An 18,481-nucleotide genomic window follows, 5' to 3' on the forward strand; every position below is an offset into this window, starting at 1 on the left:
TGACTATTTATGTTGGGTTACACACTGAGTTTACGAAAACTCACAGTTGTTTGTCTATTCTGTTTAGGTAATCCAAAGACATAAGCGGGTTGGTGCAACGGAGGCTTAGCGGTGACCACTTGATGAGAAACTATTTCCATTTTTATTATTTAATGGTTTTACTGAAATTTCCAGCTTTCGTGAGAGTTTTGTAATTTTTGGACTCTTCGAACTTTTTGGACTTTTTGGTTTAAATTTTTGGTCTGGTTGCGTTATGATTTCTAAACTGCGACGACTTGACAAAATATCGATTTTATGTGAGCAAAGATTATTTTTGAAAACACGAGCGTGGTTTTGTTTTAAACGGTTTTTCAACTTCCGCTGCGAAATGATTTGGTTACATTAAAGGATAACATGTAATAGTCAGTAATAAATTTATAAATGAATACGTTTTATTAAACTTGGATGTTTTATCGAAGGATCATTAATTTCAAAACCCTTCTTCGTGACACTCTTGGATTCGACCATAACGTCTAGGCCGGGTTTAGGGTGTTACATTTTAAAAATCTAAAGATATTTTTGTAACGACCTAATTTTCAGTGGTGTCGGAAATGGTGATTTGAGATCACTAAATCCGACAAATAAGATTGAACAAGATAGTAATTTAATATTTATGAGTCAAGTAAGGATTTAGAAGAATTTTTGAAATGGTGAAATTAGTGAATTAAAAGAATTTATTAGGTCAAACGGGTCAAAAACGAGGTATCGAGACCTCAAAATTGAAAATCGAGCTATAAATATTTTTATAAATATTTATGGAGTGTCATTGAGTTAGTATTAAATTTTTGTTAGAAAATTTTAACGTTTGGATAGCTAATTAATTAAAAAGGACTAAATTGAAAATAGTGCAAAATTTGTTAAATTGTGAGTAAATAGCTTAAGTATTTAAAAAGATGGATTTAAAGAGCAATTAGACCCAAAGGTTAATGGCTGGACGGTTTGGGTATGAAATAAGCAAGAAAACAATGTGAACAAGGGGCAAAATTGGAAATAGCATAAAAGTTAATAGTTAAATAATGATGTAATTGAAAAATCTAGACATTTCTTCATATTTTCTCAGCCAAAACGCCATATAAGGTCTGAAGAAAGCTGGTTTTTCATATTTTTATATCATGTGAGTTTAATTCTTGCTTTTTCTCGATAATTTTTATGTTTTTATGACTTTTACAATTAGGTCCACTTATAGAATTCATTAGTTTTTTATTTTATGGGTGAAATTGGAAGTTACCCTGGATGGATAAGGGAATTTTATGATGAATTATTATGAAATTTAAGTCCTAATTTTATATTAAGGTGGTTTTATTAAGTGATTTTGATAGGAAATGATATTTAGGACCTAATTATGAAAAAGTTGTGAATTGAAGGTTGCTGTTGAAATTCAGAATATAAAAGGTTTTGAAATAGTTTATAATGATAAAATAAAGTGTTAATTGAGAAAAATTAGTTCAATTGATGGGTGAATTGAGCAGGGACTAAATTGTGAAAACTGTAAATTTTGGGGTAAAAGTGAAATTTTGAAAATTGAACAGCATAAATTGTGAAGTGAAATAGAAATCAAATAAATGCTAATGAGTAGAAATATTTTATACTATAGATCAAGAATCCAAAGAAGAACGAGGAAAAGAAAAAGTTACGGAATAGTCCCTAAATTTCAATATCTTCTACAAATTAGCCGGGTAAGTTCATATGGTTGAATTTAGATGTTTATTTGTGAATGATTGAAGTATATAATGTGTTATTATATACGAATTTGTTGTGGGATTGTGTAGATTTTGTTAATGAAAGAATAAATGTGGAAATGCAAATTAGGAAAACGCAGGATTGAGTACGGTTCGTATCGTGACGTGTGATGAATTGATGGATAAGACCATGGTTGTTCCATGGCAAAGTGTGAAATGTAGGTATGGTATCATCCATACTGAGTTGTGAAATGTAGGTATGGTATTATTCATACTGAGTTGTGAAATGTAGGTATGGTATTATCCATACTAAGCTGTGAAATGTAGGTATGGTATTATCAAATCCATACTGAGTTAAGAAATGTAGGTATGGCATTTCCCATATCGAGTTGAAAAATGTAGGTATGGTATTTTAATGAGGAAAACCATACTGAGTTGTGAATCATGGCATTGAGCAACGACGTACTCAATTTCGTAAGCCGTTTCCTAATTTGATTATAAGAAATAAAAGAGAAGTGATCCAAATGAAAGAGATTAAGTAGTTGTTACTGTTGAGCTCAACTATGTGAATTATTATTACAATGGTTGTGAATCGCAGGAAACTTTAGTAAATGTTTTGGTATTGTTTGGAAATATTATGTTTGGTAAGCATTACTTTTAAACCTATGAACTTACTAAGCTTCAATAAGCTTACTTGTGTGTGTTTGATATTTTTATGTAGATTGAATTGAAGTGAAGTTGGTAGATCGGATCAACACAACAAAGCACACTATCCAGATCAATTCCGGTAGCTTTTGTTTTATGTTTGAAGATTTATATGGCATGTATAGAGTTTAAATGAAATGAAGTAAAGATGTTATAAACTAGTTAACAACATTTTGTACTAAAACAATTTTTAGTTAGTAGCAGTAGTTTGAGTTTGAAAATTTACCATAAATCATGAAAATCTAATTAGAGGTTGAATAAAATATGAAATTAAATCTTATTGAATCTAGTTTCACATAGAAGAAACGGTGTAAGCAAAAGGTTTTCATATCAGGAGATATTTGAATTTTTGTGAGACAAGGTCAGAGTGATTTTGAACTCCCCTGTTCTGATTTGTAAAAATCATTAAAAATTTTAAAAAATTAATTAGGAGTCATACTATATATGTATGGATTCCTTATTGAGTCTATTTTTAAGAGAAATAAACGGCTTGGTTATTTAAATTCTGTACATGGAGAAATTTGGTTCGTAGTGCACAGGGGTCAGAGCAGCCGAACCCTGAAACAGGGGAGACTTCAACTAATAAACTGTACTAATTTGCCCAACCAAAAATTCTAGAAAAAAATTAGTAAGTAGATATATGAGCCTAGATTTTGGGAAAATTTACGGATTTGGATTTCGAGTTTTTTAACTCGAGATATGATTTTTTTTGCGTCTGTAATGCAGTTGGACAGCTTGTTTGGAAAGTGTGATATAAATTGTTTGAATTTGTTTAAGTACTCAAATAGGTTTAGTAATGCCTCGTGCTCGACTCCGGCGATGGTCTCGGGTAAAGGGGGCATTACAATTTTGATATAACCTTAGAAATTTTGGTAAATTCTTAAAAATATTGGTATGCCAAAATGTTTTAGTTGATTAAGTTTGGGCATTAACGAAATCATTAGAAATTTTGGTATAACCTTACAAATTTTGGCTAGACTTCAGCAATTTTGGTAAATCTTAGATATTTTTGTATAACCTTAAACACAAAATATTGAGTTGATGGAGTCTAAGATACTAGGAAAATTTTTAAAAATTTTTTAAAATTTTGATATAACCTTAAAAATTTTAGTAACACTTTTGGAGATTTATACATCATTAAAAATTTTGGTAAAACTTTATATATTTTGATATAACTTCATGAATATTGATAAATATTTTGGTATGCACAAATATAAGTTATTCAAGTCCATCTTTAAAGATTTTAGTAAACTGTTGGGTCTAAAATAACTCACATATATTTAAAATTTTACAAGTTGCTTTAATACATTTAATTTAAACTTTATATTTAATAATTATTCTCTTGTCGATTAAGTTTTAATTTGATTAGCATAGGTATTGTTGTCAATACAGGAGGACGTGGGTTCAAATATGTTGAACTACAATATCCTCCTATTTATGGGTTAGGAAGAGGCTATATGTCGAAAAATTAAATATGATTAGAACATATAATAAGATTGATAAAAAAAAAATATTGTCTTTGTAATCAAATGTAAAGCACCAAACTTCTCGGAGTGATGTATGATGATGCTCACATTTTACAAGTCTAAGATTTACCATATTTATAATTTTGCAACTTTGATTGCAAGCCTCCACAAGATGATTATTGCATACAGTGCAATGAAATATAAAATTACATTCACTTCCCTAAAAATCTAACATTTTTATACAGTTGAAAAGAGGAGAAGTTGATCTAATTAAATGGCTTGAGAAACCGAAGCCTGGGTTGGATGATTCTATAACTCGGGTTCTCTTTAGGGGCTCATGCTCATTGATTCTTCTTCAACAAAGATATGGCATTGCCATACACGAGCACCATATTTGAAAACACAGAAAGGACAATCATGACAATAGCTAACATCCTGTCCTCCTTTCTCGATATAACATGGCGATCCCTGAAACCGGATGGAGTATGATTTGATGGAAACCAAACAATAATGGTAACATCGACTTTAAAACCAAAGATGATGAACTGAATGGAATTGAAAACCTCACCTAAGCGTTACAGCGGCGGGAAAAATGAATCCAAGGCAAACTGCAGCGGTTGCTCCAGTGAATTGGAAAGCAACCCAGATGCTGGGTATGAAATTTGCACCCAAGAAGATAAGTATCAAGAGTCCGGAAGTAATAAAAGCAAACCTCGTGGTAGACTGGGGTAAAGGGCTCGCGGAAGGGAAGAAGAGGCCATCTATGTTGATTCTAAGTGGATAAAAGACGATGGGAAATACAAGCATGAGGTGAGCAGCATAGCTCACACGGACAGCATCATTAAGTAGGTAGCTATAGGGAATGCCTAGGTCAGTATCGAAGTTGGCAAGCACATCACCCAATGTTGCATCACCGAATAGAAGGAATCCGAAGAAACTTGTCAATATGTAAACAATTGAGCATGAAGCGAGAGAAGTTCGAACAACTGCTCCTATCTGGTTTTTGTCTTTGAGTTCATTGGCTATATTGTGAACTGAAAATTGTTCAAAACATATGAATCTTAAGTATTCTGATTAACCTGCACTGAAGTCCAGATGAAAAACAAGTTACTTTAATCAAGCCGCATACCATTGTAGTGGCAGATAAATGCGGTGACTAGAACAGGGAATACAGTGAAGAGTTTCCAGAATGAGGTCAAATCAGTGACATCCGGTAGCAATCTCGGCATCACTACAGTTCCGCTAATCAACTTGAAAATTGCGATGGCCAGAATAATGACAAGAAACGCAACAGCAAGAGCAACTGACAATGCCGACGAAAATCTTAAGGAGTCTGAAATATGAGAATGCACAACAGCAAGTTAGTGACATGCAATAAAAGCTATAGAATTCAAAGACAGGATGTTTGAGTTTGGATTTAATAAGTAAAAGAGCACTGCTGATTCTCCGAGATAATCGAAATAAAAACACTTATAGGATTTGTAAATTCCATCTATGATAAATGAACGAATGTTCTTCGTAGAGCTGCTCTAAAATACCAAAATAGTTATACATCTAATATGTTTACCGATTAACTTGGGTGCTTTCTACTTTAATTGTGTCGATATTCTAAGTGCTAATATCTCTTAAGAACAAGCAAGACAGATAAAATTCAGCAAACATTAGCACAACAAGACCACTAACCAATGCGTTTAAAACATGGCAAAGGAGAGAATATGCCGATTGTTGAGATGAGAAGAACAAAGGTACGCCCGTTCCACCAATGTTGCCCGAACCAACCTTCAAGGACACCAGCATGGTGAACTCCACTTGATGATGTTCCAGAAAGCACATCACCTTCAAGAAACAATTTATGAATTATAATAATTTTATAGCTCAATTGAATGTAAAAGAACAACCAGATATGCAATTTTAAGTTGAATGAAATGAAACCATACCAATAATAATCATGTACACAATGAGAACTCCAATGTTGTTGACTAAAACACAGATTTGCAACATGATTTTTCCATACTTTCCAAATGCATCCCCCATAAGACCTCCATAAGAAGTTGTTTTTCCAGCCTTACTAAACCTTATCAAGAACTCAATAGAGGCATCAGTTAAGAAGGCCATAAAGATGATAAGAGCAACACCAAGAATCAGTCCCAGGACTTTCATTGTAGCGGGCAAGGCCATGATCCCTGCACCAACAATTGTTGTTGACAAGTTAAACACTGCCCCAATAAAAGAGGCTCCATTAAATTCATCATGACCAGCATCTTCATCTTGTTCTTTGGGTATCAAGGGAGCTTTCTCATCAGCAACATGTTTGCTCCTCCCTGAACCCTTCTCTTTATTTGGTGTTATATCCCCAACTGTCATCTTCAAAATCACCAAAAACGCTCCAAGAATCTGATTCGCACAAAAAAGACAAAAGCTTTAGGTGCCAAAACATTAATTCCCTGGATAATTTTTTTTTTTTTTAAAATTTCATTAATAGTCCTAGCCTCTAAAAAATCTAAACTTTGCACCCTTTTGAGGTTGAAAAAAAGAGAAGATTTCTCTTCTGCACCTAAAGATATACCTTTTCCAAATATATTAATACAAAATTCCAGCCAACAAAAGCTTAAAAACCCAATTTATATTTCCTTGAATTAAATCGAAGATAACCCCAAAAAAGGAAGATCAAAATTTCACCAGACACAGAATCTAAAATTAGAATCTAGTACTAATAATAGAATGATTTGGGATATTTTAATTCAAGGAAGCACGATAGAAGGATGGTGCATGTTATCAAGTTTCCGCCGTTGTGCATTAGCAATTGTAATGGCTGAGCTCTTTCTCCCGTTCTTTGACTTTCTTGCTACTTATGCAAGGATCCTGTTTCTGCCATTGGGAAACCCTTCAGCCGCTTGACCTTTCCATGCAAATTTGAAGGGAGAAAACATAAACAAATTCGACTGGCGAGTTTACTTAGCTAAATTTTAATATCTTAATTACGGATGGTAATCGAGTAAGGCATGAGGAAGATCGGTTCATGATTCATCTACTTCCATCCAAGTTTGCATGAAAATTTTCATTTTATTTTTGGGAAGTGTGACCCTTTGGCCAATACGTTATTATAACTTCAACCTCTTCATTTTTATTTTTTAATAGTCAATTGATAATTAGTAATTAATATAATTATGTTATATTGCTATATAACTATACTATTTATAAAATTTTATGGGTTCATATATAAAGATGTTCATTATTTAAATTATTATTTAAAGTTAAAGTAATATAATCCACACAATGTGCTTTTATATATATTAGCTTTTGGTAACACGTAAGCTATACCTGAATACATGTGTTTATATTTTTATTATTTAATAAAATATTTTTATTTCTTATAATTGAATACATTTAAATAAAGATAAAAGAACAACACTATTTTGAAATTTTATGTAAATATTTTAAAATTTTAATTCTAATAAATAAAAATTATTTAGAGAATGATTAGAGTGTGATTTAATTTGCAAGTTTACAATAATAATAGATAAAATAAATTATGATTTTAAGGTATAAAATTATCAAATTAACTATTAATTTTAAATTTAATGTTTAAACATTAGTTTCAATTTTTTTTTAGTTTTAACATTAAAAATATTTTTAATAATTTATATTTTAATTTTTTCTATTTAAGACCAAAAGTTGTTAGTAATTAAAAGAAAATTCAAATTGTATTGAATATAATCAAATTCAACTTTATAAATCATGTTGATAATATCTAATTAGAATGAGATCATAATAATATATATTCCAATTTTATAATAATTTATTTTTGTAAGTGACAATTGATATTAAACCATCTAATTGTAATAAAAAATAATATGAAATAAATTAAAGAAAATATAAAAAAAACCCTCCAACTCCTTAAAATAATTAAAATAAAAATATATTTAAATAAATTTAAGAAATCCAGGTTCCTAAAATTAAAAATAACTTTTTAATCATTATTTTAGTACTCTATAAAATACTTGTAACTTATCACTACTAATTTGGGTATGAAATTAGTTACTAATAATTTGATTTGACTAAAATTACAATGTGTGTCTAATTCACGATGCAAAGTATAAAATCAAAAGTACAAACAAGTATTATCATTCATATTTGTGGAGTTGCACGAATAATGCAGATTTTTTAGATGTTATTGTTTGCAAATGCTTAAATGATCAATTTTATTTATAATGGTAAATCGTAATTATAATTTATGTATAATTATAACATTAATTAATTCAAAAGAATATCTAATAATAATTAATTAAAATACTCCATTGTGTAGTTCAAGTGAATAAAATTTTATTAACCAAATAAATATAAAAATATTATTGATGTGATATTATTAATGATATATCTTAATTTTAATTGATATATAACTATATCATTAATTAAATAGTAATTAATTTTAAAAATATCTAATAATAATTAATTAATATACTCAAGTGTATAGTTGGAATGAATAAAATTCTATTATTAAAAAATAAAACTTATTTTTAATGTCAATTCAAGAATATAATGAACAATGAAAGGTATTCTTATTGATTCAAAATTTTTACTAAACTAATGTTTTTATATTATTTATTGATTATATATTATAAATTATAGATATTTTATATCTATATACTCCAACCTAAAGGTATTTATAGGTCGGTCGGGTTGAGGTTGTACTTAAGCATAATATTAACATATTTTATACTTGTCTAAGTTCAGCTTGATCCAATTCATGAGCCTAAAATTTTACTCAAACTCACTCATATTTGTTAATGACTAACCCAAGTTTATTTTAGGTTCATATATATATTTTTAAAAATATTATATTATTTTAATTTAAAATTAATATTTTTATTTATTAAATTTTATTCATATGCAACTTTAAATTTTTGTAAATATTTATATTGTAGTATGATGTATCACTATAAATTTAAATTTATGCGTTATAAATCACATAATATATAAAAATAACATAGTATAATATATTACAAAAATAGAAATAGATCGGTCAGTCAAAGTTAAGTCGAAGTCGAGCTCAAACTTTAAATATTTAAGCTCAAGCTTAACTCATTTTTAGTGACCTTATTTTTTTTTTCAAGCTCATTTTTAATCTTAATATCTATTGTTCAAATCAAATTTGAACGAGTAATTTTTTTAAAATAATAATTTGTTTTGGGTAATTTTTGTTTGAGTTGATTGTCAATTTTTCTGAGAACTACTAACTTTATCTGTTTTATTTTAAGGATCATAACTTGTGGGAAATTTTACTTGTAATTTTCTTTTGGGTAATTTTCTCTTTCTAATAAGTTGCATATAATCCAAAGTTCACTTTTCACAATCCTATTATCTTTTGTATTTTTTATTTGATATACTCCTAATTTCTTCTTCTTTGTTTTCTTATCTATTTTTATATAATTTATTATCTTTGTCCTCATTAGCAATAAGAGAAATATAAATTGATACTAGATGAATTTTCAATTGAAAGTACAAGACTTTTCTCTTCAATTACAATAATTATTAGCAAGTAGCGTCCATAACATCATTTTCTTGCAACATTTTGGAATCATCAATAATTTTTTAAATCCATTTTAATTTATATCTTATTCATGTCGTCAATAATAACTATTTAATTAATCACGATAACAATTTCAAACTCATTTAAACTCAAATCCTAGAACAAATAATACAAATTTTCATGGGGATTTGCTACTTGATATGTTGTTTTTTTACTCTAGGTGTGTGTTTTTTGAAATGAATTTTGCTTGCTTGTTTATGTGGGGGCTATCTTGTTGTTGCATGGATTAGAATCTTGGCGAGTTTACTTTTGTTGACAACCATGGGAAATCTCTACTTGATTTATGGTATTGGAGCCAAATTTTCGACAAGGAGTGTTTATTGTTGACAGCCATTGGAAGTCTCTTCTAGTCGGGTATCTTGTGATTGTTTTCTTTAATTTCCGATTAATTTGGCTAGTGCGATTCAAGTGAGCTATGAACATCATTCGCTAGAGAGCTATTTGCTTATTGTCAAGTCTTGACTTTTTACCAGCTTCTCTTGTGGCTGATTTTTCAATGATTTGTTGAGTACGCATTTGAGTTTCTTGCACCAAATTTTTTTTCGTGTTTCTTGATTTTATTGAAGCAAAGTTTGAGTGCTTAATTTATTTTTTGTTGGTGTATTTTGTATTTTACTATCATGTTTAGGTGTGTGTCCTAAGTTCATTTTAGTTGTGTTTTTTTTTTTTTTGGGGTACTCGGGGTTCGTGTTAAAGCACTTGTGGATGTCAATGTTGTATTATTTTTGGCCTTTTTTACTCGTTTGGGTTTTAATATAATTATCCCCAAGCAAAAAAATAATAATAATACAAATCTTTACTGCATTAACATTAATCAGCTTTTGGGTCTACCAAGTGTGAGCTCGTTTTGAATCAAAAAAATTTTCACAAAAATTACCAATTAGATAATTTCGCAATTGCTCTAAACTTTTGGGTCAAGTTATAAATAAGAAAAATATCTCTAGAAAGTTTGTAAATTAATTTCTTCAAAAATTTAATTTAATACTTATTTTAATATTAAAATGATTATCTTAAAACTAAATCTTGTTAAATTAATAAAATATTTATCTTGATAAGTATTATATTAATTTAATATTGAAGTGATTAAGTTTAATCATAATTGAACTCTCTAAACTCTTCCTATATAAAGGGAATCTTGTGTTATTATTTTATACACACTTGAATTTAAGAAAAGTTGTAAAGAGAAAATGTAATATTAAATCTATTAAAATAATATTATTTTTAAAATAGTTAATCTAAAATCAAATTCTCTGGTAAAGTTCCATTAGGAGTGTAATTTTTTTACTGCTCATCCACCGAAGATTCATCGCCATCGACCATTTTTTGACCATCGGAATGCCGCCGTCGCAACCGCCGGCACCCCAAGCTAGTTTGGTTTCTACCAGTTCGGTCTGGTCCAGTCACCGATTGGATCGACGGCCTGATTTTACATACCGGGCCCGCTTTGACCAGTTTTTGGCTTTTGGTCTCAGTTTTGGGCTCTCAAGCCCAATTTACTATTTCAGGTCCAATTTCAAGTTTAAATACCCATTGGGCCAATTTTCTGACTTGAAAGTTAATTTCTAAAATATTATATTAATTTTAATTAATTTAGTTAATTTAATTTTATTAGATCAAAATTAATTTTTCCAAAAATCACTTAGATTTTCAAAATTAATTTTTTAAGAAAATTCTTTAATCAAATTTTTTAGTTGAACAATTCTTAAGACTGTCTAATTTAATTCCACATTGAATAAATCGACTCTATGAAATTATTTCCAAAATTATAGAATTTCCTTCTTATTCATAAGCAGTCCGATTGAGCTTTTGTTGAGTTAGCAGTGGGACTAATCGGGTATATACAATTAGGCACTAGTAATTGCAATTATGTCCAAAAATATTGTTCTAAGAATTCGTAATTACTTAATCATGGAGTCAATCCACAAGAAGTACCACAATTGAAAACTCTTTATTGTATACTCTTTGCGAAAGTAATTCATCCAACTACTTTGTCCAATGACTTCATCATCTGTGGATTACCCTCACATGATATCTTTGATTCATTTAAGTTAAATCCGTTCACTCAATACAATCTTATTTTATCTCATTGTCATCATTGTGTCTTCTTAATGATTAATATGATCACTGGCAACAAATGACAGTGATAAATTACTCGTTCGAGAACAAGTAACCCTTGGCCACGTTCCATATTTATCAATCCACACAATTTCAATGAGAGGATATCGTTAACTCTTTAATTGAGCTATGAATTTCACTATTGTTAGTAAAGTCATGTCATACACAAGTCATGTACCCAATATTCTGGCTATCGACTCAATCATTTTTAGAGCATAAGTCTTCACTTATACTTAAGCACATGAGTTACATATGCATGATCAGTGACTAACTTAGGATTTAGGTAAATCACACCATGAATGGCACAAGTGAATTAATTTAGAAATTGATTCAGAATTAATTTATTTTGGTCCAGTCTAATGTATCATTCTACCAATAAATACATCTATGTCTCTACCTATGGAGTCAACTGCTCCGATAGCCAAGATTAGTCATCTTTTCAATTAGAATTGTAGACAACATAATAATCTTTCTAAGTATTTGAATCAAATGCTCACTTTGATTCTTTTATAGGATTATGAACTCTCTTAGATTATCTACTAAAGTAAATTGTTTTTCTCGCAATGTAAACGTTCTTACAATGGCACTTATCATTTGTTTGAATTAGACAATCTATGAGCTAATATTTGCTTGTAACAATTTCTCTATGCATGCAAAATATGAAAGACAGAAATACATAATACATAATAATGAAATATGAAATTAACTTTATTTATTTATTCACCGTTCAGATAAATAGAAAACAATTACATGTTTACTATAATATGGGCACATTCCCCAACATTTATAGGAGATAATAAGGGGAAATGGTGCCATATTCTTTTCTTCTTGCAGGAGAGGTATACTTACATCTTCATGCACATTGTTGTTACCTTATCTGAAGTGCAACTAATCCATTGGTTTAGTGCTTTAGTAACATTGAAAGACTTCGAAAAATTGTCGAAATCACTCAAGATAAGCAAGTAGCCTGCAATTGTGTTGAGCTAGTGACTTTATTTTTGTACTCTTTGTTTTACTGCTTAGTCTTTTTTGGTTTCTTCTTTGATTTGGATTTTGGGCTCTATATTTAGACATTTTTCCTTTTCCTCGTAAAAAAATACTAACTATAAATGATAAATAGGAAAAGGTCGTTGAATGAGATAGAGCTAAATAGTAAACATATTGTGTGACATTTTCAACTATAGGATGAACATGTCTTACATTCTTTACTAATTTCCTCAACACGTTTTTTTTTCTCAACGGATGATTTGAGCTCGGTCACATCATGTGAAGATTCAAATAGAAGGGCTCATAAGTGGCCAATGATCCATTTCTATTTGCAAACATGATCCATTTTGGACTATTATGGAAGAATGGTTGGGCCCATTATGTGAAGCCCAATACTAAGATGAAACATTACTTTGGATTAACTATTTAGGCCCTATCACTTAGCCATTTAGTTTTTGGTTTCAAGGTTTCGTTGGTTTAATTTATTATCTTCCTGTAGTAATGTTTTGTGTTTTTAGGTGTCAAATGTGTCTTCAATTTATGCTTTGCATAATATTTAGTTTCCACAGCTTTTGTGTGTTTATATTATGTTTATGCCGTGTTACATGTTTGTTGTCTTTAGTGTGTCATGTGTCATGTTTATTATGTTTTAATTTCATAGCATGTATATTTCTATTTATATTGTGTTCGATTTTTAACTATAGTATCTTTGAGATGTATTGTTTGTGATTTTACAAATAAGCTAACGGTCTTTATTTATAGTATTTGTAGGTATATGGCCGGTCACAAAAGTGTTCTTATAACCATTCATGTTCCCATGCAAATTTATGCACACATGTTTACTTAGCCAACTAGATTTCATGCATTCATTCAAACAACAAGTGACCGTTTCAATTTTGCTCCCAAGTGCATTGTTCTTGCCAAATTCATGAATGGCTGAATTCATGTACCAAAACTCTTGAATGGACATTTTTTCAAGAGGGAATAATGTGAGTTTTGAAGCAAACATTGAATCTACAAGTTCATATATGGTAGGGGGAATTAAGGAAACCATTCGTGGATTCATATATTTCCTAAGTGCATACACATCCAAGGGAGATGTTTGACCTTTCATTCATTCATAAACACCAAGAAGATGTCAAGAGGGAATACATTGCAAGAGAAGATGGACATGACCATTTGGTCATATATGGAACCTAAAAATTTACATTCATGTCCATTTGTCTTCCTAGGATAGTCTACAAATAGTTTGCATTTTGTAACTTTGAAAGGTTAGAATCTCGATTTTAATAAAAAAATATATTTTGAGAGTTTATTCTTTTAAGTTTTGAAGAATGCCCTCGAACTTATCAAGACTTTGTTTTGTGGCGTTCAACCCTTTCGATCTTATCATTCCCCTTCTCATCTATATTCGGAGTGCGGTGATCAATTATATCGACTATTCCTAACTCTTTATAGTTAGCGGGTCTTAGTTTTCTATTTTTATACTTTTCGATTCCATAACAAATTTATAAAAAATGGGTCATGATCTACTATATTGTTGGTTCTTTTTTAGGTTCGTTATTATGTCGAAGTCTCATCTTTCCTTATAGTGTTATTTTAATTTTTTTCGTTTTAACTTGTTTTCATACTTGTTAGAAATGGTCAAGCAACAAAAGTGATCTTGTGATCATCTAATAAATATGAGCTCATATCACCAAAGGAGAACATCATTTGGTGACAGCATGTATATGATCTCTTAAAGCCACACCATCATAAAAAAGTATTATCATCTTCACCAACTATGGATTCATCAATTAAAGTTAACTTTATGGCTTTATCAACTCTGTCAATGGCTAAACTATCTAGTTCATCATACAAGTTTTTGATTCATAATGTTTACTTGATCTTATTGCTTTTTCATAAATTCTTAGAGATTGTAACATTACACTATTGAACCACAAAGTAGATAACTCATTTTCCTTATCAATAATTGCACTCATTAGGATATCCAAACTACCATTTTTCTTGGCATCTTTTCTCCACCTACATAAGATGTATTGAGAAAGTAAGGAAAATACTTCATTCTTTATGAAAACTGCCAAAACATGTCAACACAAAATGCCCATGAATTCAAATTTGTGGCAATTACAAACACCACAATTTTATGATACGTCAAAAGTTATCATATAAATTAGCTTTTCCTTGTTAATCTCATGTACCTTGTATACTTTTGAACCATCATTAACACCAACTTTGTTGGCAACATACTCTTGAGAATAAACCAACTCATTTTGAAATGTTCTAAATAATTTTTGAGTGTATATATGAGAGGTCTCAGCTTCCATAGGATATAATGTTTTAAAAACGGGTTTTGAGTTCATGGTCTTGAAAATTTTCTCTCATTCTCTAGTATATCGATCATTGATAGTTTCTTCAAATTTCTTAACAAACTTACTTACTGAAGTACTGGCTTTGACATAATTCTTGAAAATTTTATTCAGACTTTCACTTCATTGAATTGTTGACATTCCAGCACAAAAAGAGTTACATAAAAATGTCGGTACCCACTTTTGAAAAATAAAGTAAATTTGGTCTAACCATAAAATACCTTGTAAATTATATGTTTGAATAAGTCTCATCCATTTTCAAACTCATCAGGAGTAAGTGTATTATGAATGCAATTATTAAACTCCTTAAAACCAATATTCTAAATGTAAAACATCACTCAAAGTTTTCAGGAAATTTCTTCTCAATATTCCGAATGCAAAAATGGTGTATAGTAAGCAGCAAAACTGTTGCAATTGCATTTGTATTTGCAGAATCTTGATCTGTGGTGATTGTTTTTGGAGGACATCTATACATAGCTTCAAGCCAAGTTCTCAATAACTAAATAAATTTTTTCTTTGACTTCATCCATAATAAAAAGCACATCTAAATAAAATAGACTGATAACCCATTTTCCGTGTTCTTTCTTAGATATTAAAAGCATTGCTTTAGAACCTTCTCTAGTTTCATCCAATGCTACATGAATTCTATCTTATCTCTTAAAATGTTTATTTCCTCCACACCTTTTGAACAAACAAATTCTCGACAAATTATTACTTTATTAGTTCTGAATCTAAAAATAGAGTGCCAAAAGCTTTAACTCTTTCATAACTGTTATAATATTTTTGTGCTTCATCCAGTGACTCAAATTCTATGCCATTATATGGTTCTGGTTCTCAACAATTGATTGTTGGATACCATGCTCAAGCATATCTTCATGTTCAACACCTTGATTTTATTCAACTTCGATCAAACTCATCTGATCAAATACTATTGTATTCTCCATTTTAATCCTTAAAAGATAAAACAATTATTTAGTCATGGTTTGATAAATGAAAGCTAAAATAAACTATAAAGCTATAAGACATTAGCACATGTGGAAAAAAATTACATAAATTAAAATTTTCTCTTCCAAAATTATAAATAAAAGTTTCTTGATATTTTAAAGTTTCCAAAATCATACAGAGAATAAATTATATAAAATAGATAAGAAAACAAGAAGAAGGAATTAGGAGTATATCAAATCAATAATATAAAATAATAACAGTATTTGTAATGCCACAAATTTTGAGTGTTTAATTGCAGAATCCTATAAAAATTAAACTTATGTATTTGTGGTTTTGTGTTCTACTATTGTGTTTAAAGTTTGGAGTTCGAGTCGTGTCGTTAGAAGTTTTATTATTTTAAAACAACCCCTATCTGTGCATTACATAGTTAAATGTAATTTTGTGTAAACCTATATCAAGAATGAGTTTGTTGGTTCACTAGTTAAACATTTGCATTTTGTCTGGTCCTATGTTCGTGCCCCATTGTATACGTTAGGAAATATTTTGATTGTTATAGAAAAATTCATTGGTCTTTATGACAAAATATTTTAAATGTTTCTATTTTTTTTCTTTTCTTTTCCTCTTTACATTTTTCCTTCTTCATTCCCTTCTCTTTTTCCTCTTCTTTCGCTTGTTGTTTTTATATCGTTTGAGCGTGCTATTTTCGATCATTGGACTTGTCATTCAGATCTATTGTACGAGTCAGGTAAGTACATCTTTTATTATCTTAATTGTGTTAATTTGTTAAAAATTCTAAGAAACGACAGTGTTATATCGTTTATAGTTTGCGCTAATGGATAAATTCTCGTTGTTAAATGATGTTGGTTCTTTATTTTAGGAATAGGTGTTGGAAGTAACAAATCTCGACAAGTTAATTCGAGTAATTGTAGTTAATCTTTTGGTAAGTGTCGATTCCGTTGAAGGTTTTATGTTAAAGTTTTCGACATAAGTTTCTGTGTATAATTGTGCATCATTGTCATTAAATTCGGTTGATTAAAAAATTGGATGTTGTTTTAGGCTTCAGAGACTCTCTATGTTGTTATCGCTTCAAAATCTCTTCAGGTGCGTTTCGAAAACCCTTGTTTTTGTAAAATTTGGATGTCGAAAAATGTGGCTATCGATGCCACACGGTCATGTAGTAGGTTGTGTAGCTTACTGTTCATTGAATTTGAGCTATACGGGCAAGAGATACGGGCGTCTGTCCAAGCCGTGTGTGGCTATGTTAGTGCAGGGTTCACACGGGCAAGGACATGGGCATATGTCATGGGCATGTGTCTCACTGTTTATGATTTAAAATCACAAGGGCAGATGACATGGGCATGTGCCCAGGCCATGTGAGCCACACAGGCAAGGACATGGGTGTGTGTCTAGGTCGTATGACTCACTATTTACAATTTAAAACCACACAGGTAGACGACACGGGTGTGTGTCTAGCCGTGAGAACCACATGGGCAAGCATAAGGGCATGTGCCAGGTTGTGTGGCATATAGATAAGATCCAAACCTTATTTTTAAGACTGTGAGTGTTGTTTGATGCAAGTACTGACCTCCACAATGTATTGATAATCTGAATTTGATTATATGAGGATTATCTGATGCTCTGAGACTAAGATATGGATTGTACAAAAGTATGTGTACAGTGATAACTATTAACAATACTGATCTGTAATATCTATTTATGAAATGAATCGAAATGATTGAACACCTATTGTTGATATTTGTAATATGCATTTGCATGGGTTGGGATATTGTGAAGGAAGAAGTAATCTGCTCTGAACCAGTGGCTAAGCCACGATGTATATATATGAATTTAGCACTTTGTCGCATTTCGATCTAGCAACTAGCTTGCATCTCTGTAAACGTGTCGGATAGACACTTTATGGTGTGTAGGGTTGGTTGGGTATTAAACGCCCTTAATAGTATGTTGGGATGGATGAAGATAGTCTGTAGTAGATGGGGGTAGGAATAACTACATATATATATCTGATCTGTTTTGAATCTCAAACTGGAATTTCTTCTCTTATCTAACTGAATCTTGGGATTCGAGAAGTTATCTGACATATGTACTTCAATTGTATGAATGTCTTTAATGCATTGGGTTCACAACTCACTTCGTTGTTAATTGGATTTTAGATGGTTCCCAGACTTGCACGGGTTGGCGCTGAGGGAGCTCAGTCAATCTGATTATGGTTTCCTAAAACTTTCTATTAGTAATTGTTGTTTTCTCTGACACTATGATGTTTGGGAAGATTAAACAATTAGTTAATTACTGTGATAGTTATAAAGTGTTGAATGATTTCATTTTGATTGTGTTTATAAATGTTGTTTTCCTAATATCAGCAATATAACCTTCTGGACTTGGTCTGGATGTCTAGGCCAAGTTTAAGGTGTTACAGGATTGGAAAAGTGAACTTTGGAATATATGCAACTGATTAATAAAAAAGAAAAAAATACCCAAAAGAGAAATACAATAAGTAAAATTACCCAGAAGTTATGATCATTAAATAAAAAAGATAAAGTTACTAGTTCTAGAAAAAAAACTAACAAT

General features: G+C 30.3%; 1 protein-coding gene and 1 long non-coding RNA gene across 3 annotated transcripts; one reads left to right on the forward strand and one right to left on the reverse strand.

Moving 5' to 3' along the window:
* Positions 1 to 1,079: 1,079 nt before the first annotated feature.
* LOC128285601 (uncharacterized) lies at positions 1,080 to 2,644 on the forward strand. Its single transcript, XR_008276093.1, has 3 exons — positions 1,080 to 1,153; positions 1,634 to 1,715; positions 2,440 to 2,644. It is a non-coding gene; the product is annotated as an uncharacterized LOC128285601 (long non-coding RNA).
* A 1,354-nt stretch (positions 2,645 to 3,998) lies between these two features.
* Positions 3,999 to 7,052, reverse strand: LOC108479017 (amino acid transporter AVT6A-like). 2 transcript variants are annotated; one of them, XM_017781452.2, is made up of 6 exons: positions 6,456 to 7,052; positions 5,827 to 6,283; positions 5,573 to 5,725; positions 5,019 to 5,222; positions 4,458 to 4,923; positions 3,999 to 4,357 (listed from the first exon to the last, which is right to left on the reverse strand). In XM_017781452.2, exons 2-6 carry the CDS (start codon positions 6,251 to 6,253, stop codon positions 4,231 to 4,233), a joined length of 1,377 nt encoding a protein of 458 aa, XP_017636941.1. In that variant the 5' UTR covers positions 6,254 to 6,283; positions 6,456 to 7,052; the 3' UTR covers positions 3,999 to 4,230. The 2 variants fall into 2 exon arrangements, with proteins under 2 accessions (XP_017636941.1, XP_052879335.1); XM_053023375.1 differs by having other exon boundaries at positions 6,403 to 6,460.
* Between the last annotated feature and the right edge of the window lie 11,429 nt (positions 7,053 to 18,481).

This window comes from Gossypium arboreum, chromosome 12, assembly GCF_025698485.1.
Source record: "Gossypium arboreum isolate Shixiya-1 chromosome 12, ASM2569848v2, whole genome shotgun sequence".
Lineage (NCBI taxonomy): Eukaryota > Viridiplantae > Streptophyta > Magnoliopsida > Malvales > Malvaceae > Gossypium > Gossypium arboreum.

Bases quoted from the DNA above. Each gene is read 5' to 3' on its own strand.
- LOC108479017 (XM_017781452.2), bottom strand. From the start codon at position 6,253: ATGACAGTTGGGGATATAACACCAAATAAAGAGAAGGGTTCAGGGAGG. The intron at 5,223-5,572 runs GTTAGTGGTCTT...CTCATATTTCAG, and splicing joins GCCATGTTTTAAACGCATTG to ACTCCTTAAGATTTTCGTCG. The intron at 4,358-4,457 runs GTGAGGTTTTCA...ATCCGGTTTCAG, and splicing joins CCCGCCGCTGTAACGCTTAG to GGATCGCCATGTTATATCGA.